Consider the following 25,600-nt stretch of genomic DNA (forward strand, 5'->3'; position numbering starts at 1 on the left):
TAATTTCTAATTTCATGAACATAGCTTATATGTTAGTAAGTTAAATTTTTTTTTTGAGATTTCCTTTGCCTAATGTATAGTCATTATATTGCGAATCTTCCATATGTGTTCTCATTTGGGTACAAAGTTCTTTATGACTCATTGATAAAAATGAAGGCCCAGGACCTGGAGGCAGACTAGGGAAAGGATATCTTTCTCTAGTTACCACTAGAATTCAGTCAGAGGGGGCCTGCAGTCAGTGCTGCTGGCGTCTGCAGAGGATGGATGAGCAGCTGCTCAATTCACATGATTTCACAAGTAAGACCAGGGGACATAAACATAAAACTTCCTTTGTAAATAAACTTCCCTTCCCCATGACTGAGGCTGAATGCTTTGCCCTTGGGGGGCAAGCGGTACCATGACTAGATAATCCAGCATCATCAGCAGTCAGCTTATCTGTGAGAAACTGACTCCTCAGATGGAAGGTGATTTGAGGACACTAGTGAATAAGATCTGCAAAGGCAGGCTGTATGAACGACGATGGATGAAATTGGGGCCTACTCTTATGAGAAGTAAAGCATAGAGGCCGGCCCCGTGGCCGAGTGGTTAAGCTCACGCGCTCCACTTCAGCGGCCCGGGGTTTCGCCGGTTCGGATCCTGGGCACGTACATGGCACCGCTCATCAGGTCATGCTGAGGCGTCATCCCACATGCCACAACTAGAAGGACCCACAACTAAAATATACAACTATTTACTGGGGGTGGGGGGGAGGGTGGGGTTGGGGAGAAAAAGCAGGGGAAAAAAAAGGAAGTAAAGCGCAAATCTGAGTGTTGATGTCCTCATAAAGGAGATGACACAGGGCTAAGGTGAGGGTGAGGCCAGTGAGGCACTTGTCTGGGGCACACATGTAAAGGGGCACCAAAAACTCAGTCATTAAGATAAACGCTATTTTAATGTAATATTTCTGAAAATAAAAATTAATGCAAAAAAATTCATGATGAACAGACTATCAAAATCCTAGATAAAGCTAGGATTTGCCCCTGCTCATCAACGATTCACCCCACTTCACCGCACCCTGGTTCTCCCTGTGGCTATGGGAAGGCCAGTGGTTCGATGATGTCAGAAGAGATAGGCAACGTAAGGTCAAGGTTATCCTGGGGAGTTGGAGTCCAAAAATCTTGGGGTCATAGTTATACAATTCCAGGCGTGAATTCTGACTCTATGACCTTAGATAAGTCACTTAAACTACTGAGCTCCAGCTTCTTCATCTGCAATAGGGAGCTAGTAATACTTATCCCACAAGCTTCCTGTAATGACGGAACAAGACGACGCAGAAAGCTTCCGCTGGACCACAGGGCATAGCCGGGTTTCGTGGAGCCTGAAGCTTATACAACTTGGGAGTTCCACTTTAAGAAAACTAATAAAAAATTTGGAATACAAAATTGGCATGGTAATGAATATTTAGAGTGAGAAAATATCATAAATAACAGATTTTTTAAAAGCACAACACCTGGAAGAATAAAATATTTAAAAAAATTGCTTGCCTCTCTTCATCACTGTAATACATATTTTCTGACAGTTTTTTGGCTACATTCCCTTTTATCACCTTTTCATAGGACAAGAATGTTGTAATCCTTTCTGCAGAGAGAATAGAAAGGATAAGTGTCTTTTGTCTGGCATGTTGATTTGTTTTACATTGCTGACAGTTTAGAAGAGTGTCTCTCGGCTTTACCGCTCACTGCTGTAACATCATGTCCCTTCTTAGGATTGTTCTCAAATTTGGGAAAACGTCCATCAAGTGTTTTTCATATAGGAACTGTACTATTTGGGGGACTGTTCGACAGACTAGCTTCTGGGTCCGTTCAGTTCAAATGTCATTTCTTTTTTACTCACCGTGTGCTCCTGGTAACTTGGGGCGGGGGGTGGTCAGCAAACTGCTGCGAGAGAGCCTCTGGCCTCTGCAGATGGAGAGGCTTCCTGGGGACGCTCTGTCTACACCGTGGCTCAGCACACATAGGGGTTTTGGTGCACAACAAAGTTTACCACAAGGTATGGGAATGTCGGTGGGACAGAACAATTACGCCACGTGAGCTGGTTCCTAAAGGCGGCTTACATACACAGCCTTTTCACATTTCAATCTCTGATCTCCTTTTTCAGGAAAAAAATTTTTAACAGCTTTGTTGAGGTATAGTTTACGTGCCATAGATTTCACTCATTTAAAGTGTACCAATGATTTTTAGCAAATTTACAGACAGGCAACAATCACCACAATCCAGTTTAGAGCATTTCCGTTCCCCCGGAAAGACTCCTCCTGCTTATTTGCATCGCTCCCAATTCCACCCCCAGCCCCCGGGCGACTACTTTCTGTCTGTATGGGTTTGCCTTTTCTGGACATGTTATATAAATGGAATCATACTGATTGTTCTAAAGGCCTCTCCTGTCCCTGTTTTGCATTTCTCTTCAGTCCTGAGGGCTCTGACCCGTACCCTGGAGCACCTGACACAGCACTTCCTGTTTCTGTGTATTGTTATCCTGCCTGTCTGTATCCACAGCTCCCAGACTTTTCCTCGTGTATGTTATAATTTGCTCTTGCAGTGTCTCTTCACTTCCATTAGCATAATTTCCTTTCTTTGTTGTTGGCTGAGTCTCTCCTTTGATGCAGGTGCTGTGCTGGGCTTTGTGACACCAAGATCAACAAGGTCAAGGCCGGCCCCTGTGTTTGTAACCCAGCTGCAGAGCCAGACAGGAGCCATGTGAACAGTGCTGAGTGCTCCAGCAGAGCCAGGAACTAAGGGCCAGGGAGCGGTGGGGAGGACAACAATAGCATTTCTTGAGGACTCGGTGGCAGCAAACTTGATTTTGTGTCCACTCCAGGGCCCTTCACTCCATGAGCCTGGGGTTGTTTCCATATCTTTGTTATTGGAGAGGCGGGAACCCTTGTACACTGTTGGTGGGAATGTACAGCGGTACAGCCATTATGGAAAACACTACGGAGGTTCTTCAAAACATTAAAAATAGAACTACTGTAGATCCAGCTACGACTGGGTATACATCCAAAGGAAAGGGAATCAGTATCTCGAAAAGATATCTGGGGGCCAGCCAGCGGCGTACTGGTTGAGTTTGTGTACCCCACTTCGGTTGCCCAGGTTCAATCTTCCTCAAGCAAAGAGGAAGATGGATAACAGATGTTAGCTCAGGGCCAATGTTCCTCACCAAAAAACCCCCCCAAAAAACCCACAACACCCATATCTGCACTCCCATGTTCATTGTAGCATTATTTGCAACAGCCAAAATAAAATCTTTTCTTTCATTTGGAGCGCTAGCTAATAGAAGAAAGGACTCTGGTAAAGTAAAGTACCTTCCCACGTGGACTTAATGTCTAAAGTGTCACTATCTGTCCAGGGCAATTGCATTTTGAAATGTAGATACTAGTTAACAAACATGAATTGGTCTTTAATGGGGCCAAAGTTTTTGCTATCATAGACACCTCCATCGTTTTCAATAAAGAAAGGAGCTCATCAACAGGAGAGATTTGCCACTTGTTGCATTGACAGCTTTGACTTTTTTTTTTTTTTTTGAGGAAGATTAGACCTGAGCTAACTACTGCCAATCCTCCTCTTTTTGCTGAGAAAGCCTGGCCCTGAGCTAACATCCGTGCCCATCTTCCTTTACTTTATATGTGGATGCACAGCATGGTGTGCCAGGTGGTGCCATGTCCACACCCAGGATCCGAACTGGCAAACCCCAGGCCACCAAGAAGCAGAACGTGTGAGCTTAACCACTGTGCCACTGGGCCGGCCCCACTTTGATTCTTTAACTCAAGCCTCTTACAGATTTAGTGAAGAAAAATATGGGATGCCCAACTAAATTGGAATTACAGATAAACAACAAATAATTTAGTATAAGCATACTCCAAATATTGCATTTTTAAAAAAGAATAGGTGTGACCCATGCAATATTTGGGACATACTTATACTAAAAAAATTATTTATCTAAAATTCAGATTTAACTTGGCATCCTGTATTTTATCTAGCGACTCCACTGTAAGTAAGCTAAGTGAAACGTTGGACTAGGTTGCTCTTAAAAAGTTTGTATTTGTTTTTATAAATAAAAAGTCTCCAAGACAAAGCCCTGTATTTCCCAGTTGTGGGGAAGCCTCAGTTCCGGTTCCTTAGCGCCTTCAATTAAAAACCTGCTTCAAAAGAGAAGCCAATTCGGCTGTGGGGGGGCTTGTCCCAGCGAGCTCCCGTGGGCCACCATCCAGTGAGCAGCAAACCTCCGCAGGGGTTGGCCTTGGGTGACCGTCTGGTGGCACCGCGCTCGCCAGTGAGCAGGGGACCGGGCCGGCGCGCCGCTCCCTCCGTCCCGCTCCGTCCCGCTCCGTCCCGCTCCGTCCCGGGGAGCGGCCGCCTCCCGGAGGCCCACACCCCGCCCGCGTGGACGCAGCCGAGCAGCCGCGCTGCCCTCGAAGCCCCGACCCGGAGGGCGGTTCGCTCGCGCGCTCTTCCTTCTTTCTTTTTCGGTCGGAGGAGAGAAAAGCGCGTCGCGCCGGGCGTGCTCGGAGACGGGCGCGGGGACGGGGACACACCCTCCGGCCCGCCCGCCCTGCGCGGGGAGGAGGCGGCGCGCCCACGACCTCGGGCCTGGCCGCCGAGAACCGCGCAGCGCGGCGCCCGCAGGATGCTGCTCCCCAGGGGCGCCTGGCCGTGGCGCCCGCGCCTGCCGCCGCCCCCCGGAGCCCGGGCCCGAGCGCGCCCGCGGGGGCCGCCGCCGCAGGTAGGAGCGAGCCCGCGCCGGGGAAGTTTGCGGGGGGCGGCCCCGGGGGAGGAGCAGAGCGGCCTGGGCGCCGCGCGGGGGCCCACAGGTGGTGGCGGGGCCGCAGTCGCGGGTGCCTGGGTCCAGGGTCGGGGCGCGCCCGAGCCGAGCGGAGGACAGGCGCATCGCTCGGCCGCCTTGGGGAGCGGGGCCCCCGGGGCTGCGGCGGGAGGACCCGAGAGGCCGTGTCTCCGTCCCCACCGCGGGCGGAGTGGCGTCTCCACGCCGCTGCGCCGTCGGCCCGAGTGGCCGAGGGGGCGAGAAAGGATGGAGCCAGCAGAGAGTGCCCCGGGGGCGCGCCGTCGCCGGGGCGAGAAATTCCGTCCTGAAATCCGCGAGCACCCCCTTTAAAGAGGGGAGGGAAACTCGCGTTCGGTCCCGAGACCCGAGAGGGTGGATCACGAGTGTGCGCTGGCGCTGGTGAGTAACGGCTGGCCCGACACGCTCGTCCGCGGCCCGCGCGCAGCCGTTGCTCGGAGGAGGAGGGGCGTGGACGGGCCCCGGGGCGCTCGGCGGGACCGGGACGGGCGGGGTGCAGCGGGCTCGCGACGGAGCCCCGCAGGCTGCGGGCCTGCCGAGGAGAGGCAGCCCTGGGAACGCGGCCTTCCAGGAGTGTGTGCCTGGGGAGGTGGTTCCGAGTTTTAGTTTGACGCCCGCCCCCCGTCCGCCCCCCGTCCGCCCCCCGCCAGCATTAGATTAGTTTCAGGTTGCTAGAGAAAAGTGTATATTTCTATCTTTTAGCTGTGCGGTTTGAAAGAAAAGCAGAGAGTAAGCAGTGCCATCATCTTGTCACTTTCACTTCCCGTTTCTCTTTCTCTCTCCCGCTATCTCAGGGCTTCTGAGATTGAAGGGATGGAGGAAATATTTAAATACATTTTTAAAATGCCTTCCCTGAATGTTTGAAAGAGAACGAGGAGGGGCATTTTGTTATTAATACCTAGGAAGAGGGGCAGGCCTCTTAAAATGTAAAATAATAGATTTATAGAGTAATCGGAGAGACAGGCTTTTTCCACTTTGTGAAATTGTCCTTTTATTAAAGTGTTGCACTTCACACTCAAAGATACACCAAACAGTAAAACAGCGCAATGCAAGGAACCTCCTTCACCGTACACCAGTTAAACGTGAATGATTGATTCAGTTTTCTGTTAAAAACATTTACCACTTTGCGTCGAATTTTTATGGATTTCAATACTGGCTGCCCCTTCTCACATTATCAACTCCAAGGCCCTTTCTCCTTTTATCCCCTCCGATGCTCTCCAGAGTCCTGCCATGGCATGCCCCAGCCGGCATGTGGGTGCTCCTTCAGAGGGAGGAAATTACACGGTGGGCCTCATTAGGCCTAATTACAGGGGAGCAGTGGTTGGTACCTTCCCTCCAGGCAGTCATCTTAAGAAGGCTGACATGTGACTGTTTCTCATTTGCAGATTTTTGTAAGTCTTGAGCGTCCATGCTATTAAGTCAATTTACTGCACTTTAGAAGTGGAAATGCTTCCATCGTTTCACTTGTCTGATAAGACACCCCCAAAAGAATAAAGACAAGCCTGCGAGTTTGCTTCTTAATGTGCCTTTTTGAAATTGTAACGTAAAGAAACAGATAGAAATATCCTGGCTGCTTAGGAGGTTTAGCTAGGAGTACGAAACCATTTTCTGCAAATCAAATTAACCGGCTGTGGGCACATTTTTCATTCTAAGGTCTCACTGTTTTGTGGTTGCCCCACTTGATATGAAAAGTCCTGTGGCTAAAGACAAGTATTATTTATATATATTTTTGCTGCAAACATTCAGTCTGCTCGAGCCTATGAAAGCAGCAGGAAAAAACACCAAACAATCCAGTGATGTTTACGATCTGACAGCTCATAAAATCCTAGCTTGCAAGGACTTGTCGTTAATAGTATCTTAAGTGAGTGTTCCCAATTGTATCTGGCCATTTCTGAAATTATGAGTGTGACTTATATAAGCATTTGGAAAATTTGAAAAATAGGCAGTTCTCATGCTTCACGTGGTAGGTGAGTAATTGTCTGCCAGTGTTTTGTGGGTGGAAAAAGAAAGTTTGTCAACATGGATGTGTTTAGTGCAACAGAGCTGCTTTTTAAGGAACACATGTGGTCTGCAGCATAAGCGAGCATGAGCATGTTGAGTTGCCTTTGGCCGAGGCATGGCCTGGTGTCCACGGTCACGTCCTGGTGCCAGCATCTCTGCTCGGCAGCAGCACGCTGGCACTGGCGGAGTGGTTGTCAGGGCAATCCCAGCTCCTGCTGGCCTTCCTGGTCTCCAGGACGCAGCTTGGAGTGATTCTGGTGCCTGGTGCCTTCTCTCTAACAGAAAGCCCTGGCTGGATGCCCTGTGCCTTTGGTCATTTGGGTTTTCTGCTGCTTGGTTTGAGAAACTCCCCGATGTGATTTCAGGCCCCAGCACAGCCTTGAGTCCCTGCATAAGCTATGTTTAAAACTTAAAGAAAGCAAGCGTACTTTGCAGAGAAGTTTAAGCATTGAGTGTGCTGTTGTTTTGAACTTCTAGAAACAAAGCATATACATGTTTTAGTCCCACCACACGACGTGAATTTAGAAATCGTTGTTTTCATCTTGTGAATGTAATCAGCACGCCGTTCTTGTTCGACAGCTCCCCGCCGCTCTGCCTCTGGTGTTGGTGCTGGCGCACCCAGGTGGTTTCAGAGCCCTCTCCTGAGCAGAGCGCTGGTTGGATGCTGGTGATGGTCCTTATCCTAGAGGAAGGTCGTTGGGGCTTTCGTCTCAGAGCAATTCTAGCCCCGTTTGTCCATTAAATATTAAACATTACCACCTGCCCAGCACTTAGGTATTCGTGCTGGGGTTTTCTTTTTTTTTTTTTAGATTTTAGTATTTATTGCAATTTAACAGTATTAATGCTGTTTTATAGCAAACTCTAGGCTCGGAAATCACTTTGTATCTTGGCAGAGAAATATTTGTTGCATGAGATCCCTGTGGAACTAAGGTAGAAAACCTGAGGCTCAAGTTTAGTTGATGTAATCGCTGTAGAAGCTGTGTGTTTGGGTCACAGACTAGAGGTAGGCAGCTGAGTCAGCTGGGGGTCGGCAGGTGCTGGGATGTCTGGGGGAGACCTGGCCCCGCCTGCACTTCCTGAACTTGGCTAAGCTGTTCAGGCCATTTGGGCCTGTTTTACCCCTTTTCAAACAGGGAGACTTGTCTGATTGGTCTCAAAAGCCCTTTCCATCTCTAAAATTGCCATTTTGTTACGTTACCAGGGGATGTAAATATACTATTGAGTAAAATATTGTCAGTGTCAGAATGGTGGTCTTAATGGTTGACAAAGCCTCTCTTTTTGATCTCAGGCAGTCGGTGAGTGGCAGTTTTACCTGGTCATTGTAATATCTGTTTTCTCTTTAAAAACACATGGAAACTTATTTGATAGCATGAGCATGTCAGAATAAAGTAGGTTGTCTCACTTGAAAACTTCAATCTGTCATTACTGCTTTTTCATCTGAAATGTTGTGTCTTCAAGAGTGTCTAGCATCACAACACCACAACCATTATGTAGTAGACATCTTGAGCTCCTGCAGGCTGTGAACCAATGGCTGATGAAGCAAACAGCATCATCTCAGGCATACTCTGAAAGTATCTTCTTTTTTGAGCTCATTTAATTTACCACAGTATTAATTTTCCTATTTTTTTAAAACAAATACCAGCTCTCTGTTCTCTGAGTTGTTATTTTCCACACTGGCATACCTTGTACAAAACAGCCCTATGAAACATGGTGGTGTTAGAATTGCTGGGTTTCTCCTGAGCAGACGCAGGTTTATCGTACAGACAGTGAAGTGGACAGCCAGTGGTACTGTCCCTGTGTGCTGGCTGCCAGAAAGCTTAGGGTCAGGTTTTCCACCTTCTAACAAATGTGGCAGACCTTCTGACACGCATTTTACATACCTAACGTACTCATGGTTTCATCTCCTCTACCCTCATTTTTTCTTCCATTCATGTCATCACCCATTTTTCTTTAATGGGAAAAAGTGAAGCATACATAAGGTTTTAAGAAATTTTGAAAATCACCCCTTTGGTGTCTGTACAAATATGTTCTGAGTAGTTAAGTGTGGAAGGGTGGCAGACCAGTCTTTTCCTTGTCTGCGCAGTCTCCTTGGTGGTTCACCATAGAAAGCACACAATAAATACTGCTTGCATTGAATTGAGTTGCTGTAAGAACCTAATTTTGAAGCTGTGGTTCTCTCTCTTTTGTTTGAGATGTCACTGGCGTATGCGGCTCTAGGAAGTGTGGGGGCACTGCAGTTGTGTTCTCCCCTCCCCTTTGCTGCTTGCTACCCCCAGCTGTCCTGCATCTTCCTCCCTCCTTACTACCTCCACTGGCCTCACCTCAGTTAAACTATAGTTTGGCTCAACTGCCACGGCCTGTAAATCTCTTTCTTCTGAGTTTCCTATTTCATCAACTTATTAATGGTGTTATTTGATTTTACATCATTTTTACCTTAGTTACACGTTCACCATAAAGCGAATAGAAGCATTGCAGTCCAGGCTTTCTTGTCTGGCAGCTCTTCTAGGGGATAATTAGATTTCCATCTAGGGTTCACAGTATTGGTGAGAAATGATGTATGAAATCTGCGCTGTCAACAAAGTCCATTGAAGAGACTTTGAATAGATTTGAGGACAAGAAGTAGGGAGCAGTGAAAAGAGAGGTGAGAGACAGAGCTGGAGTTGAAATTCCTATAGCCTGTGAGCAGAAACGAGAATGCACGTAAGACGTTGAACTGCCTATCAAGAAACTGATGGTGCACAAAGCTTGATTGTGGCAACTTCAGGGGGAAGAAGTCTTCGAGACTGGCAAGGGTCACCCCACAAGGAGGGATCCCGCCCGAGGCTCTTGGGCTGTTTACTAGATCAAGTAGATGGTTTGGTTTGTAAAACTGCCATGGGCCCGGGTGGTAATCCTATTAAATTCACCTCCACTGGGAACCCACAATTATTTTGTTGTAGTGGGAGTGTTTTCATAATAATGCATTGCTCACATCACATTTCTCGGACCTAAAGATGAATTAGCTTATTTTCAGGCTCTTAGTAAATAATGGATGCACTGGACCTGGCTGGAGGCAGGAAGACACTGTTGTTCTTTTTGACAGATCCTTGTTGTTTTTCTGACTCTCTGTGTGTGTTTGTGTTTGTGTGGCTCTCCCTTTTGTTAAACATTGTGTTTGGTGTTGGTATATGACTTTCCCTGGTAGGCTGAGTGGGATGTTTGAAGAGGGGATTTTAAAAGGTGCTGATGAATAAGCTGCTCTTTCTGCCGCTCATGCAGCTGGAACCCAGTGAGTGTTTTTCTGAGAGACTGACTGTAACGTGACCATAAACCTGAAAAGACATTTGTTTTAGAAAATGTTTTGCAAACAGATCAGCACAGCCTGGCTCTCTCAGCCCTTGCCAGAGGATGTTCGTTGTGACGCTTATAGTCTGATAACTCATCCTACAGCTCTGCTTTGGGAATGTTTCAGATCCACTATAACAAAGCAGTTTTCCGTTTTCAGGAGAAAGTATGGTTTCTTTTGACCTTGTAAATACCCTTTTGTGGGTTTGTTATGAGTGAAACCAAGGTAAGCAAGCTTCAGCACATCAACCACAGTTGATCCAGGAACCATGCTCTGGCCTCGTCCCCCCAGTCGCACTTTCTGCTGCATGCCTTGTGCACCCTGAAGTCCAGCCTGCTGGACTAAGACCGCCTCTCTCGGCTTGTCATGTACCTCGCCCCCCACTCTGCCCTCTGCCTGAGGAAGTCATGACGCTTCCTTTTCGCCCTCATGGCACCTGCGGCACTTCCTTCCTCCCTTCCTTCTACCGTGCATTGTGGTCGGCTGTGCTCGCATGGTCTTCCCACCTGCATTCTCCCAGCACTTTGTGGTCAGAACTGTTTTTCCTCTTCTGCAACTGGCTCTGCCCTGCTACAGTGGTGCATAACAACTGCCTGTTAGTAGAGGAATGAATGATGAAGGGCTGGATGATAAAGAACCGCATGTTACACAGAGTTCCTTAATGCTGTGCTCGCCTCAGTCTCACCTGCTTGTTTCCTCTTCTCCACTTAATCTAGCCAGGGGAGCCCTGCAGCGTTCTCATCTACTTTTTGTGCTATGAGCCTGGAATAATTGAAGTTTTTAAAAAATTAACCAGAATAATCTCATATGCATTGTATTTTCTGTTAAAGGAAAGCAGTGGTCATAAATCATATTTTGGTTAATTGCTTTATTTCAGATATACCTTTGCATCAAGGTTTTTAAAGGACATAATTAACATAATTTAATGAAACGTACCCTCTGTAAGGACTGCCTGGCGTTGAAGTGTTTCCTGGGCTGTTGTAAAGTGTGGTGTCGGTTTAGGAGGACCGTGTACGTGCGGAAAAGGCCGAGCTTGTCTGTGGACGAGGGCTTTTCTAAATGGGATTCTCACAGTGTGATCACATTGTTTTTAGATTTGTGAGGTGCTATTTTAAGATTGCCAAAAATTATTAGTGTTAGTACTAAAAGTTCTATCATTAAAACTTAAATAATTTAAAACATTAATTTAAAAACCGATTATGAAAGTGTTTATTTGTAAGACAGGAGTCCTGGGCAAAATATAAAATTAACCTTTTGGAATATAAAGCCAGAAAAGAGACCTAATTTTTGACATTAGGAAGCACGTGGATCTTTTCCTGTAGCAATGCCTCCCTGCCGTTCTGGAGGCAGCACGCGTTCTCTCCTTGGGAGACGGAGTCTCCAGGAGCAGGCCAGCATCTGCTGCTGCTGGTCCAGCGCCGGGGGCCAGGTACGGGGGGAGGCCCCACAGGGTGCATAGCAAGCTTTGTTCAGATGCTGGATAGGGAACACTGTACAGTGGTTGCCTTTTATCTGTTTAACTTGTACAGCCTGGAATCCAAGGTCTTTGAGTGTGAATAGGGTCTTCTTATAAATCTGGAAGGTTCGTGCAGGGACCGTGGCCTTTGTCCCAGTATTTCTGGCCTTTCGGGGCAGGCTGGATGAACAGGATGGTCTCAGAGGTTCTGGCTGCTTCAGAGCCTCGGCTGCTGCTTCTGCTGCTCCCACCCTTACCGACTCCAAGCTGGTTCTGGCTTGAGTCCTAAAAATGTTTTAGCTGGAAGTTGGCTTCCATTTCTCCCATCCTGGTTAGGCTGGTCTGTCCTGAGATGTATTTACCACCTGTCAGCTCTCGGTCTTTCACTGCGAAGTCCTGCTCTGTAGTGTTTTGATTGCCCATATTTCCCTTGCCCTGAGAGGGGGTTTTGCCTTTTATCTAAGCCCCGAGATCTCAGTGGAGGAGTTTGTGTGGTTCATGCTGTGTCTGCAAGCTCCCACAGAAGGTCCTTAAACGTTACGTGGAAGATAAGGTGCCTGCATGTAAGATAGAGATGTGTTCTTTCACCAGTTGGCCCATGAGGGTCAAATACATATCAGAGACAAATACTAAAAGAATTCAGAGACAGAGCATCATTAGAGATTGAAGAGATGAGAAGCGGTGAGATTTCAGCTAATCTCTCAGCGGGTTAAGGGTTTAGTGGACATACAGAATTTGGGGTGGGAAGAAAGGGCATGAGCAGAGTGGGGTCGGAAAGGGGTTTGGGGGTCTAGTGAGCACTCTGATCAGACAGGAGGAGGTAGCTCTGTGAGGCGTGGTCCTTGATGTGGCTCACATTAGAGTTTTAGACATCATATTAAAATCTTGCAGGAATTATGTTTATTAAATTAAACTCTGTGTCACAAACTGATATCCTGCAGAACAGTGTTTCCTGGGATGTTAATAGATGTTCCAGAAAAACAAATTCTCTGTTCTTATATATTTGAATAATTCTGGCCCAAACCATACCAAGTTAAGTGAACTCCTTTACTACAAACTTGTGGGACCTTTACTTTGTGAATGGGCGTTGGGACCATCTGAGGGTGGGAAAGAGGTTGATCGCAGACCTCTTTTATTCCACAGCCTTCCTAATAACTTCTTCCAGAATAGTGGTCCACAGAATACAACTCGGGAGACACTGTGTTAAAAAATTAAATTGGGGATGGATTATGTTGAAAGTTTGTGAAACCCTGCTCCTTCCTAGCCTGTGTCCTCAGGCATAGCTAATCCTGCCACTCTGGCTCTGGTATCTCAGACCATTCCTAAATGCCGCGTTCTTCAGCTTTCTTTCCAGCCAGCATGTGACCAAGTTCTGGATATCTCACATGACACGGAAACACAACTTCTAGTTTGCATTCTTAATTAGGAAACTAATTTCTCTTTTCTACCTTTTTCTCCTGTGGGCTGGAGACGCCCACGTGGAAAGGATGAGCCAGCCCCGACCTTGTGGAGGTGTACAACCCTCTAGATGATGGCAGAACCACTAGATAGAAGGGGCTTGGATCTTAATGTTGTCTTACTCGCCCTCAACTGCCTACCTACTAGAATAGCAGACATCTCTCTGACTTGAGTCCCGTGTATTTTTAGGTCTTTGTTACAGCAGCTTAGCTAAAGCTTGTGCCTTATCATGTCCACTGGAGGACCAGCCCAGCCAGAGGCCTCTGAATGGAGAGATTAAAGCAGAAGAGGAGAGACATTATGAGACAGATGCTATTGCAGGCTCTCAGGAAGCAATACGGTAGAAGTCCCAAGCACGGTTACCCATGGTTGGCACCTGCAATGGAAGAACAGCCGATACATAGGTGTAATAGTGTGTTTTGTAGGGCAAGACAGTTTACCTCATGCTGTCTGCACCCGTTGTATTCCGAGTTCAAAGTCCAGCTTGGACTTTACCACTTCCATAAATAATAGCTTTCCTAATTACTGGATAGAAATCGTTTTTCCTTCCTACATCTGCCTGTAGTTCACTCATTTTACTACTCATTTGGTATTTGCACATTTCCTGGTGTTAGGGCTTTTTGTGTGTCTGTCTTACCAGCATGCCTGCCTACCCCCATGAATGTTCTCTCTCTCTGTACATTGCAATTCCTGAAGAGCGGGTACCACATCTTTTATATCTTTGGGCGTACATATCTTTGTGTTTCTTATTCTGGTAGTACAGGTGCTGGTAGTGGTGCTAAGTGAATGAGGTGTGAGATGATAGCTTCCATTGTCTTTATGAGAAATGATGTTGGTCTATACCAGCTGTTGGTAAACTCCTCCTGTCAAGGTCCAGATTTTAAGCTTTGCAGCCTGTGGTCTCTGTCACAGCTACTCAACTCTGCATTGTAGTGTGAAAAACAGTCATGGACAATACATAAATGGATAGATGTAACTGTGTTCCAATAAACTGTATTTACAAAAATGGCAGTAGGCCGGAATTGGCTCATAGGCTGTAGATTGCCAATCCCTGGTCTGTAGGCTCTCTCTACCAAGATTTTGGCAGTAGTAACAGAGATACTGTTGTAGAAGATGAATCTGCATCTGGCATCCAGTGTATGTACAGTGAGACGAGATACGTGAGTACATTAAGAAGGACCAATCGCCATGTCGTGGTTATTGTACATGGAGCTGGAATGACAGACACTGGTAAATGGAAAAGCAAGAGGATGCATGTGAAGATGTCCAGGGATTTCAGCAGGTCAGGGTTATACCTAACCATGAGGCTGCGGTGCCTGGCAGCTGTGAGAGAAGGAAGAGGATGGGGCAGCTGGGCCTAAGATAATGAGTTGCTGTCTGGAGTCAGGGGAAGATTCAGAGTCCAGTGGTGAGTTCTGATTCTTGTGTGCAAGGTGACACGATGAGTGAAGACTTGGGCAAGGATGTTCAAGAGGCTGTGCGTTGGCTCAGGCGTTTATGCCATAGGTTTATTTCTCTTTGGGATTGTCATTAAACCATGGGTTCCAATTGTCTTTCATCTGAACCCAGGATTAGAACTTACAGTCAGGATGTATATGCTTTTCCTTCCCCAAACCCTTTTTTTAGAATGAATTTTCTTTTGTCTCTGTTGGTTAGAGTAAGCTATGTTGCTGAAACAAAAACCCCAACAATAATTAAACTCCTGTATTTTTTAAGCTGATTTTTTCTCCCAGAAAACGGTTCTGAGGTGAACCTTTTTTTTTTTTCTCTCTTCTTCTTCTCCCCAAAGCCCCCAGTACATAGTTGTATATTCTAGTTATAGGTCCTTCTGGTTGTGCTGTGTGGGACGCTGCCTCAGCACGGCCTGATGAGTGGTGCTAGGTCCACGCCTAGGATCCAAACTGGTGAAAGCCGGGGCCGCTGAAGCAGAGCCTGTGAACTTAACCACTTGGCCGTGGGGCCGGCCCCTGAGGTGAACTTTTCAGGTCACTGGTAGCTCTGCTCCACACAGTCATTCAGGGACCTAAGCTGACCAGTTCCTCTGTCATCTTCAATATATGGACTCTGTAGTGAAAGGAGCATAGGAGGTTTTTTTAAGGCCTGCAAGGTGTTGTGAGCTAGACCTGGAGACGTGACAGAACACGTGTGCTCATGTTCCGTTGACTGTTTGATTAAATCTGTCAGTTGGCCCCACTGAGCTGCACGGGGGCTGAGAGCCGTGGTCCTGGCTGGGCACCACAGTCCAGCTAAAACTTGCTTGCTGTGGAAGAAGGGAGGGTGGATGTTAGTGGACGTTTAGCGGTTTCTGCTGCATTCTCCTTGGCCAGAAACGGGACAGTTTTGCTTTCTGTGGGCACTGAATTTGCCAGGCTCTATTGAGCTTCATTTCTATGGGTTCCTCAGCAATAGATGTTTACAGGGAAACTTTATTTCTCCCTAGAAAACTTGAAACGGTGGGAATTCAGCATTTTAAATTTGCGCTCGAACAGGAACATTTGATGCCTCCTTGGGTTCATTATAAGCTGCCCTCGGGCAGTAACCTAATAGAAAGGCTGTAGTCCCACGTGTACACTCGGCACTCAGGAAGGGAGAGAAATAGATTCTAACGGTTCATTAGGACTGGAAGCCAGAATTCAAGTTTATGCGATGACACCTGATAAGGAGGAAAGTCTAGTTGAGAAAAGACGCTGACAATATGGGTTTGAGGAAGGACTTCCTTAAAGGAAGAATTGTGGTGATTAAAAGATAAAGGAGCAACAGTACAAGTTATAAAAGTATCATGTGTATCTTTCATATGAATTTAGTGGCATTTTGCAGTCTAGCCTGTTATAAACGTGGTCGGAATAAATGAACCCTCCCGTAGAGACTTAGGGTGGCTGGAAGATGCCCACTAACTGTGTCTTAGAGTAAGAGGTCTTAGTATGTGACGTAAGACTGACACGGGTCCTCTGCAGCTCAGAGCATCTTCAGAAGGAGACGTATTAATATGACCTTCTGGAAGGCCTGCTCGCCACATACTTTACTTAATCACATCTTTTTGGCTTATAAACAGGCTTTTTAATTTTCATTTCTCAGGCTAGGGTATCACTATTGATCAGTCTGAGATGCCTTCCTTTCGTGGATTTTGAGATATTAGAAATGTTTTCCTTTCCCAGTGCTTTTCATGTATTTCCGTATAATTATTGTTTTACATCATGAAATGGCTAGATTGCCAGAGATGCCTACACAGTCCTTGAACTTGGACACTATGTTTAACTGTCCACAAAACATTAATAAGGCTTCACTGAAAGAACTGTCCAAGGGCTGTTTTATATATTTGTGATATATAATAAATAGATTTGGAAATATATAATATTATTATTGCTGATATGAACATATTAAGATATTATGAACTGTGCCTGTGCCTGGCAATGTCAAAACATAAAAGATCGTCCTAGGTCCTGTGGAGTCATCTTTTCTGGAGGCTTCTTATTCTCATTTCATACCACAGCAGATTAATCTGGGCTTAGTAGGTGTGTATCAACCACTACTTTAAGAGAAGTAGAAGAAAACCAATTTAGCAGTGCTAGAAGAAGGCAAAGTCTCCCTTAATGGGGAAAAAAGTACAGGATGAGTAAATCCTGGCTTTGTAGTTGGTTGTGTGCAAAGCATCTAGGAGTTCCAGTGGGCCCACAAGCCATCTATGAAGGCTGGGTTTCCAGAACACTCGTGTGGCTCCTGGCTGAAGGAAAGTGGGGCATCTTGGTCCCAGCGTGTGATGGTCCCCTGACGCCGTGTCACTTGTCAGGCTGCATCGGGGCATCGTGTGTTGTTACTGGGGCAGTACTTTAGAAGGGACGCTGACGGGCTGGTGGGGAGAGAGCTGCCTCTGGAAGGCGATCAAGATGTTGAGGATTTGTATAGCAGATGATGAAAGGGGCCGGATATTTTTAATCTGGTGAACAGAAGACAAAGAAGAAGCAACACACTTGTTTTCAAATATCTGAGAAGGTATCACGTGAAAGAAAGTTGTCATCTGGTGTTGCTTCAGAGCAAGGAAATCACTCCTAAGATTGGGCATAATAGGTAGGCAGAGTTCGGCTCCGTTTAAGAGGTTGTTTGTGTATATTCTGGCTGTTCCCAACGGATGGACTGCCTCTTAAAGTACAGGACTCTTAAGTTACTGGAAGAAGTCAGGCGGAAGCTAGAGAAGGACGCCCAGCACAGGAGCCTGGTGCCAGAAGCGTCTGCGCTGTGGGAGCCTGCTCAGTGAACACACCACAGCCAGGAGGCAAAACCCTTTTTCCTCCGTCCGTGTCTCTCCAGTGCCCCTACTGACAAAACTTTTGTGCCAACCAGCAGAGGAAAAATACTTAAAAGGCCCAGACCCATCTTCACAGAGAAGTCAGACAGGCTGCCTTCGGAGCTCGCAGGCAGGTGAGGACCCTCAGCGGAGGTAGGAGGCAGACCTGTGCAGTACTTGGAGGCGGCAGCTGCACTCACGGGCGTGGCCGCCGGGGGCTGAGGGTGGGACGCGAGACAGGGGCCAGACCGTGTGGGCACTGGGAAGGGAGAGGTGATTTTGAATACAGTACTGTAGTCTAGAAATCCCAGAAATCAGGAAAGCAGCCCTTGACTGTGCCAGGAGCGGAGATTCCAAATGAAAGGGGATCAGGTAAGACAGAGTAATCCCAAAAAATGATATGAGACTTTCAAGTGTGCGAGGACGTCAGACTGCGTAGATAGGAAGATTAAGGGGTGGACTACTGAGAAGCCAGGAAGTAGGCTTGAGAAGGGGTATTTGGGACCTGGATCAGGTCCAGGTGAAGGGGGAGGTCAGCTGAGGTGACCTCTAAGGTTCCTTTCGTCGCTGATGTTCTTTGGGGTCCCATAGGTACACAGTCTTTGATACCTATCACAAAGTCAGAAACCGCTGGAGTCTGGAGATTGTTATCAATCACAGCTAAATCCGCTGTGTTGACACAAATGATCCATAACCAACCTGTAAATCAAAATTGGGGTGAGTTTATTATGAGCCAGGTTGAGGATTATAACCCGGGAAGGCTTTAGAAGGCGTTCCGGAGAAGCATGGGTTTCAGTACAGTCTTACATCTTTTTAGAGCAAAGAATATATGTTACATGCACCCAGGATACCTTTTCATCAAAATTTCAGAGGTATTCAGTTGCAGATTATCAGGTCGACCTGGCCACCATGTCAGGAAAGGGACTAATCCGGCCTTAGCAATAGGGTGAGGAGGGGAAGTATGATTCTTACCTTAAGAGAGTGCATTCTTTACTTCATGGTTAAGCAGATGGACAATGTATGTTTGATAGGCCATAAATCAGCCTTTTTAGTTCAAGCCGAATCAGTTTTGAACTCAAATAGTTGTCCTGTATACCTCAATATGTGACAGTCTCTTGTCAACCGCTGTGCATCCTTTGATGACCCCTTACCATCTGCCATCCCCACCAAGAAGCAGCTTTGGGTTGTTTATAGCATAATAACTAGCTAATTGGGCTTGTGTTTTAGCCTTTTATTTAGACGATATTCTTTCTGTAAAGGTTTGGGTTGAGAACATTTGCTGTGAGGTTTTGCCTGGAGGTGACACAGGAACCCCTGTCCCTCTGGGCTGAGCGCTTACAGCCCTTCTTTGCAGGTGAAATTCACTTTATGATGAATCCAGCCCGTTTCATTTAATTAGTTTATTCCATTTAGTGTGAGTGTGCCACCCTTTAATTAGTGAAGTCTGAACTTGCGCCAGTGACTAAGCATTGTCATCAGCAGTTGTTGCGCCTGCAATTATGTGGAGACGTCAGGGTGGCTCTCTTGGAGAGAAATGCTCTTACCTGACTGTAACTTTGGAACTGAACTCGGATGAACTAGCTTAATATTTATAATTATCTTGCTTATTTAAAGCTGTTAGACATTAGGCAAGGTCTTTCATAGGCACAACAGTGCCTTTAAAATGACTATTCTGTTTTAGTGTGGCGATGTTCTTGGTTTTGAGACTAGCAAACACCTTTGTGGTCTCCGCAGTCTCTTTTTCTGATAACTTCCCCCCTCTTAAATACGTGGCTCTGGCAGAACTGGCCCTCCCAGGAGGATGAGACTGCATTCACGGGCCCCTCACGGGGGTTTGGAGTCGTCCGGGCTCGCGGCTCTGCTGGCCGCTCTTTCGAAGAGCGGAGTCGGGCGCTTGGAGCTGTGGGGTAATGATCCCTTTCCACCGTGGGGACCAGGAAGCAGTGAACATTATTGTGTAGTGATGAAGCAGAATGATGCTGATGTGCGGAGAAAAGGGAAATGAAATAGGGATCAAGAGGACTTCCTAACCTCGAGGTGGCATGCCAGCCCCTGGCACTAGTCCCGTCCGAGTCCCTGTGGGATCCTTCCACTGAGGGCCATGAGAGACACCTGTGTCCTTAGAGCGGGCTCATTCTTGCTTAAGCTAAGTCGAGTCAGTGTTTGTTTCTTTCATCCAGATAACAAATGTATATGAAGATCAAATATATATGAAGTTTGAATGATCTCTGTAGAGAAATGGGTAAAAGGGCATAGTGATTCTCAGCAAAGGAAATTGACCGTGCCTAATAAACGTATGAAAAACAGTGTCATTCATAGTCAAAGAAGTGCAAAAACAGCAGTGCAGTAGAGACCATTTTCCTTTTTTTTTCAACCTATCAAATTGGCAAAGAAAAACACATACTCCACGTGCGGAGCGAGTCATGATGTGGGCGCTCTTCTGGACGCCGGTGAGCGTGTCCAGGGATTGTGCGAGGCCCAGTGCCGACAGGAGGGGACTGCGGCGGGTGACACAGAGACCGCTCACAGCCGCGTGGCGCGGGGACCCGCCGGGGATGGCGCGGGGACCGGGCTAGAGGTGGGGTGTGTGTGTCGCGGACGGTGGACCTGAGGCCACCTCGTGGAGAGCAGGGACCCTGAGTCGGAGGACCAGCCAGATCGCCGTCAGAAGTTATTTCCTTATTGCTCCTTTAAGCATTAACATTCATTAAAACTGAAATTGCACAATTCTCAGCCTTACGGGTCCAGGTTAAGACTTGAGGCGCTTTCTGCAATCATTTCCGGTGGCGAAGCTGTGTTTTCAGTCAAGCCTCTCTGGCCTGCCCGTTTTGTCTGAGCCCGACTCCCTCGGTCTGGTGGAGCCCGCAGCTCCTCCGCAGCGTGCGCCGGGCCCCCTCGCTGCGCCCCGCCCCGGGGTGGCCGCCCCAGGACCCCGCTGGCGGGTCAGCGGGTGAAGCGGCCGGGGCGCGCGGGCCGTCGCCTGTCAGGCCTGCGCTCGCGGCGGCTCGTGCGCTTCGTTGTTGAGGAGTCTTCTCTCTCACCTTGAGAAACGTTATGAGGGGATCTTTCCAGGCTTCGATTGTGCCGATTCGGTGGACGAGGCGCGTCCAACACTGCTAACACTCGATGGTTTCCTCCTCGGAAACGGACGCCTGAGTGGTGTGAGAGCCCCGAGACGGAACCTCAGTACCCACGAGGATGACCGCGCCGCCCTTCCGAGGAAACTTGTTTATGAGGTGAAAGTAGAACGTTGCCTAAAACCACTTGTAAAGGTCTCCAAATAAATAAACCGCTGAGTAAAGTTCCAAATAAACTGCTTTTTTCCAAGAGAAATAATTGGCTTTCAAAAGAGGAAATTAAGTTAATTAACATCAAATTCACTAAAAGGAACCTTAATTCTTTGCAAAGTCAGTCGGTGGTCAACTGACTTCAGAATAATCCAAAAATATTGGGCAATGAACTTCAAAAGGCAGCTGGGTCAGCGTCCGGTTTTGTAGCAAGATTGTAATTAAAGTCGTACATAGCTGCCTCCTGTCACTCAAAACCAGTCTCTCCTGCCCCCAAAGAAAATAGTCCAGTGTCTTAAATTTTAAAGTTATTCTCTTAAATTAAATGCTCATAAAATAACATAAGATGAAATACTTTCTGAAATCTGAATTTCAAGATGGTTGATGTATGAAAATGTGATAACTCACCAAGAGTAAGTTACTACCCGTGAGTCTGCAGAGCCCTTCCTGCACACACGGCCTCTGTGCTTCCTCTGCAGCCTGTCGAGCCGTCCTGCTCTCTTCCGCGTGGAGCACTGAGGCCCAGAAAGGCTGACTCGTGAGTCCCACAGGGAGCTGGTGTGAGCCAGGACTTAAATCCGGGTCCTTTGATGATGAATGCCACGCGTTGAGTGAACCGCACTGCCCCAGTTTCCTCCTCTCTCTCTCTCTCAGAGCACAGAAGTAATAAACTCGACTGGGGCAAACCCCAAGATTAATCCCAAGGAGGAAGTTCTCTTGATTCCTGGATGGTACAAGTGAATAAGATAAGCAGCGGCTTGCTGTTTGAAGGTACTCGATTTTCCTCTCCTTCCATTTGGCTATGAGGATGCTGCCTCTTGGGGTCCTGCCGCTCGTTCCTTCACAGCCCCGCTGTCTATGCTGGCTTGGCTTTGCGTGGTAGGATGCCACTGAACGCCGAGTCCACTGTGTTTATTGTCATTGGTTATAGTCCACACAGCATCGATTTCCCCATGATTTGTGACGTTCCCTGAGGTCAGGGGCCAGGTGTGGTGCTTTGCTTTGTATGTGGAAGTGCCTGGTTCTGGATTAGAAACTCAAAGTGTGGGGTTGTTTCTGTTTTTCCTCCATAGCATATTTTGGTTGTTGGGATTCTGATTAAACCTCACATTTAAAGCAAAGCAGGACCCTCACGTAGAGTTGTGCAGGTTTTGTACTTACTCAGGGACCCTACATCTGAGAGGCACATTCACGTGTAGGCATTGTGCATGGGTAAATTTGTGATGCTTTTCTGACAAATGGCCACTAACATATCTGGGGAAGGGGAGCTGACTTTTAAATTCACTCAAAGGCAACTGTGAGTCAGTGCAGAAATCCTGACCCTGCCACCTGGAAGAGATGTGTGTATTCTAGTCAACTTTAAATTTGTTCAGAGATTGAGTCAAAATAAAAATGATACTTAAAATTGGACTGAAAATGGCAATTAGATGAGAGAAGAAATAACCAAATCCCCATAAAGGAACATAAAACTTTTATTTTATTTTTATTTATTTATTTCTTTGAGGAAGATTAGCCCTGAGCTAACATCTGCTGCCAATCGTCCTCTTTTTGCTGAGGAAGGCTGGCCCTGAGCTAACATCTGTGCCCACCTTCCTCTACTTTATATGTGGGACGCCTGCCGAGCATGGCTTGATAAGCAGTGTGTAGGTTCCCACCCGGGATCCGGGCCGGTGAACCCTGGGCTGCCAAAGCAGAACGTGCAAACTTAACAGCTGCGCCACCGGGCCGGCCCAAACATAAAGCTTTTAAAAAACTACTTTCACAACAAGCTTGAAACAAAAGTTTATGGGAAATGAGAGTTTCCTCTTAAAAGACAGGGTTCTGGATTTAATAAGAATCAGTGATTAAATGACATTTATAAAGCTATATTTTAAGCGTTGCATAATTATTGAGACCATAATCTTAACTTTTTCTCAGAAATTGGTGCATATGAAAATAGTAGATATAATAAGCCTAGCTGGAAGCTTTGTAAATGAATCAAATTCAGAAGTATTTCTTTTTTTTTCTTTTTTAAGATTGGCACCTGAGCTAACATCTGTTGCCAATCTTCTTTTTTTTTGTCTTCTTCTCCCCAAAGCCCCACAGTACATAGTTGTATATTGTAGTTGTAGGTCCTTCTGGTTGTGCTATCCGGGATGCTGCCCCAATGTGGCCTGATGAGCAGTGCCGTGTCTGAGCCCAGGATCCGAACCGGTGAAACCCTGGGCTGCCGAAGCTGAGAGCGTGAACTTAACCACTGGGCCATGGGGCGGGGCCCCCAGAAGTATTTATTTCTTAATCATTGTGAGTTGTAATCTTGCTGCCTTTATTGTGTGAAAAAATTATCAGAGTAGAAATGAAGACTTGTTAGCTGTTTCATTTGGTAGATTTGAAATATTTAGAGGCAGAATCCTAAGTGGTTAATGGCTATAATATGATCCAAAATACAGAAAGTTTAAGGAGTTGCATCTGCTTTCTAAGGGACAGATTTGAAAAGTTCTTTTGTTTGTCCATTAAGGAGTTTTTAAAAGCTACTTACTTTGGCAGTAACCTTTGCCTTCACAGTCGCAGAAGCCGTATCACAACTTCGTGACCAGCTCTTCACTTAGCTTCCTCACTGAAGGGCCCGGGAGAATTGGGGCTGAACTAGCAAGGCTACACTTTAAAAATATGTCATCTGTTTCTCATCTTTAGAAATGTTCGTGCCAAAGGATGACGCATCAACGTGTGGGTGACTTTGTAGCCGGTGGGTGTGTGTTTCTCATTTTGCCGTGGTGATGCGAATCGGCGGGCTACCGTGCTGTTTCCTGGGGCAGCAGCCGGGCGCCTGCGTGCAACTCAGTGAGCTTGAGCTTGGTGTTTGAGCCACTCATCTCAGCTGTGTTTTACTCTGTGGCAGCTAAACTGACATTTCCGTGGTTTCTGTTGAGTTTTTGATGTTTGCACTCTGAAGCTAACATCAGCTTTTAGCAAATACTGATATGGGAAAAGGCCAAGTGAAAGAAAATCTTGTTCAACCCACCCACCCTCAAAATTGGAGATTCCATCTGTATTTTTATCCCTTATGAAGGTTACATTTCTCAGTTCAATACTAGCAAAAATTCCTCTCCTGACAAATGGACCCCTTTCTGTCAGGTAACGAGTGTGAAGTGAGTCAGCCTGACCTGTTTTCGGTCATGCCTGTCAAAAGACCAGGGCCAAGATTGTGCCTCCCGTCGTAGCTTTCCGTAAGCCCACACCACCAGTTCTGGGCTTTTATTGTTTAACATCTGTTTTAAATTGTGTCTGTCATATTTGGTAACACCATATTTTTGTGGGAACTGAATAGAATATAAAGAATGATTAATAAATCAACCCATAATGCAATAAGATTTTTCAGGGAATCTGATAAACTAATTTTGTTTGGAAAAGAATGGAATTGTCAAAATTTTGAAAAAGAGGGGCTGGCCCCGTGGCCGAGTGGTTAAGTTCGCGCGCTTCGCTGCAGGCGGCCCAGTGTTTCGTTGGTTCGGATCCTGGGTGCGGACATGGCACTGCTCGTCAGACCACGCTGACGCAGCGTCCCACATGCCACAACTAGAAGAACCCACAACGAAGAATACACAACTATGTACCGGGGGGCTTTGGGGAGAAAAAGGAAAAAATAAAATCTTTAAAAAAAAAAAAATTTTTTGAAAAAGAACAATACGAAGGGACTTGTCCTAACAGATGTCATCTAAAGCGGTCATATTTAGACAGTGTAGGATTGATTCGGGAACGTCTAAATGGGTCAGGAATAGAAGAATGAATAGAGACACAGACTATATGTTAATGACAATTTAGTATATTATAAAAGTGGCATTTCAGACCAGTCAGAAAAGGGTAGATTATTTGGTCAATGATTTTGGGATAACTGATTATCCATTTGGAGAGATAAAGAAGTATAAGTTTGTACTTCATACATTCACAAAATAAATTTCATGTGATTTGAACAACTCAAAATGAAAAACTTTGGAAGTACTAAAAGAACATACAGGAGGATATTTATAATCTTGAATATGAGGCATAAATGAAAATACTGATACATTTCATATTAAATTAATTATACCAAAGTAATCAGTTTTGTGCAGTTGTTAGTATATTAGTAAAACTCTTAAACATAATTTTAATAGCTATATAATATTCCATAATGCAGCTGTTCCCTTTTTTACATAACAGTTCTCAGTCACATTTCAGTTTCTCACATAATAGTCCTTAAATCCTTGAGTGAATTTGTTTTCCAAAAGCTGGTACTCTGAACTCTTTTAAAGTTAGTTTTTAGAATTATATTTTTATTTTTATTTTCTTAAGATTTTGTTTTTTCCTTTTTCTCCCCAAAGCCCCCTGGTACATAGTTGTATATTCTTAGTTGTGGGTCCTTCTAGTTGTGGCATGTGGGATGCTGCCTCAGTGTGACCTGATGAGCGGTGCCATGTCTGTGCCGAGGTTTCGAACCATCAAAACCCTGGGCCGCCACAGTGGAGCATGTGAACTTAACCACTCGGCCACAGGGCCAGCCCCTAGAATTATTTTGTTGTGACCATTTTATTTGCTCCCCTATTTTATCTGTGACAACTGTGGTAAGCCATCAGGACTCTAACAAGGTATAAACAACTTAGAATTAAAAGATTTTCAACTGTAATAAGTGGAATCTTGTTTTCAAGGGCAGTGTTGGGATGAACCCCCAAATACAGAATAGGTTCACTGGACCCCTGGGGTACATGGATCGGGGTTGCAGACTCTAGCCTGTCTGGTCTTTCCCTCTGACCCTCCCCACCAGGTTTGTGGGGCACCTCGGCAGGTTCCTTGGAACATGCTGTGAAAAACATTGATTGACATAGCAGTGCTTGGGTGAAAAGAGCAGAAAGGGGTAGTGAACAGAGTGATAAGCCTAGTGGGGTTCCCAGGAGTTAAGTGAATATATTGTGCTTTCTGAAGTTACTGGGCACCATGTGGGCATT

At 46.3% G+C, this 25,600-nt stretch overlaps 1 protein-coding gene across 1 annotated transcript in view; it reads left to right on the top strand.

The window, feature by feature from the left end:
- Positions 1 to 260: 260 nt before the first annotated feature.
- The window catches only part of MCUB (mitochondrial calcium uniporter dominant negative subunit beta), an 87,664-nt gene continuing 62,324 nt past the window's right edge, over positions 261 to 25,600 (top strand). The window contains exons 1-2 of the mRNA XM_044766580.2: positions 261 to 297; positions 4,184 to 4,755. Coding sequence (XP_044622515.2) covers positions 261 to 297; positions 4,184 to 4,755 — 609 coding nt within the window. The remainder of the gene's footprint in view (positions 298 to 4,183; positions 4,756 to 25,600) is intronic.

The sequence above is a fragment of the Equus asinus genome, chromosome 3 (genome assembly GCF_041296235.1).
Source record: "Equus asinus isolate D_3611 breed Donkey chromosome 3, EquAss-T2T_v2, whole genome shotgun sequence".
NCBI lineage: Eukaryota > Metazoa > Chordata > Mammalia > Perissodactyla > Equidae > Equus > Equus asinus.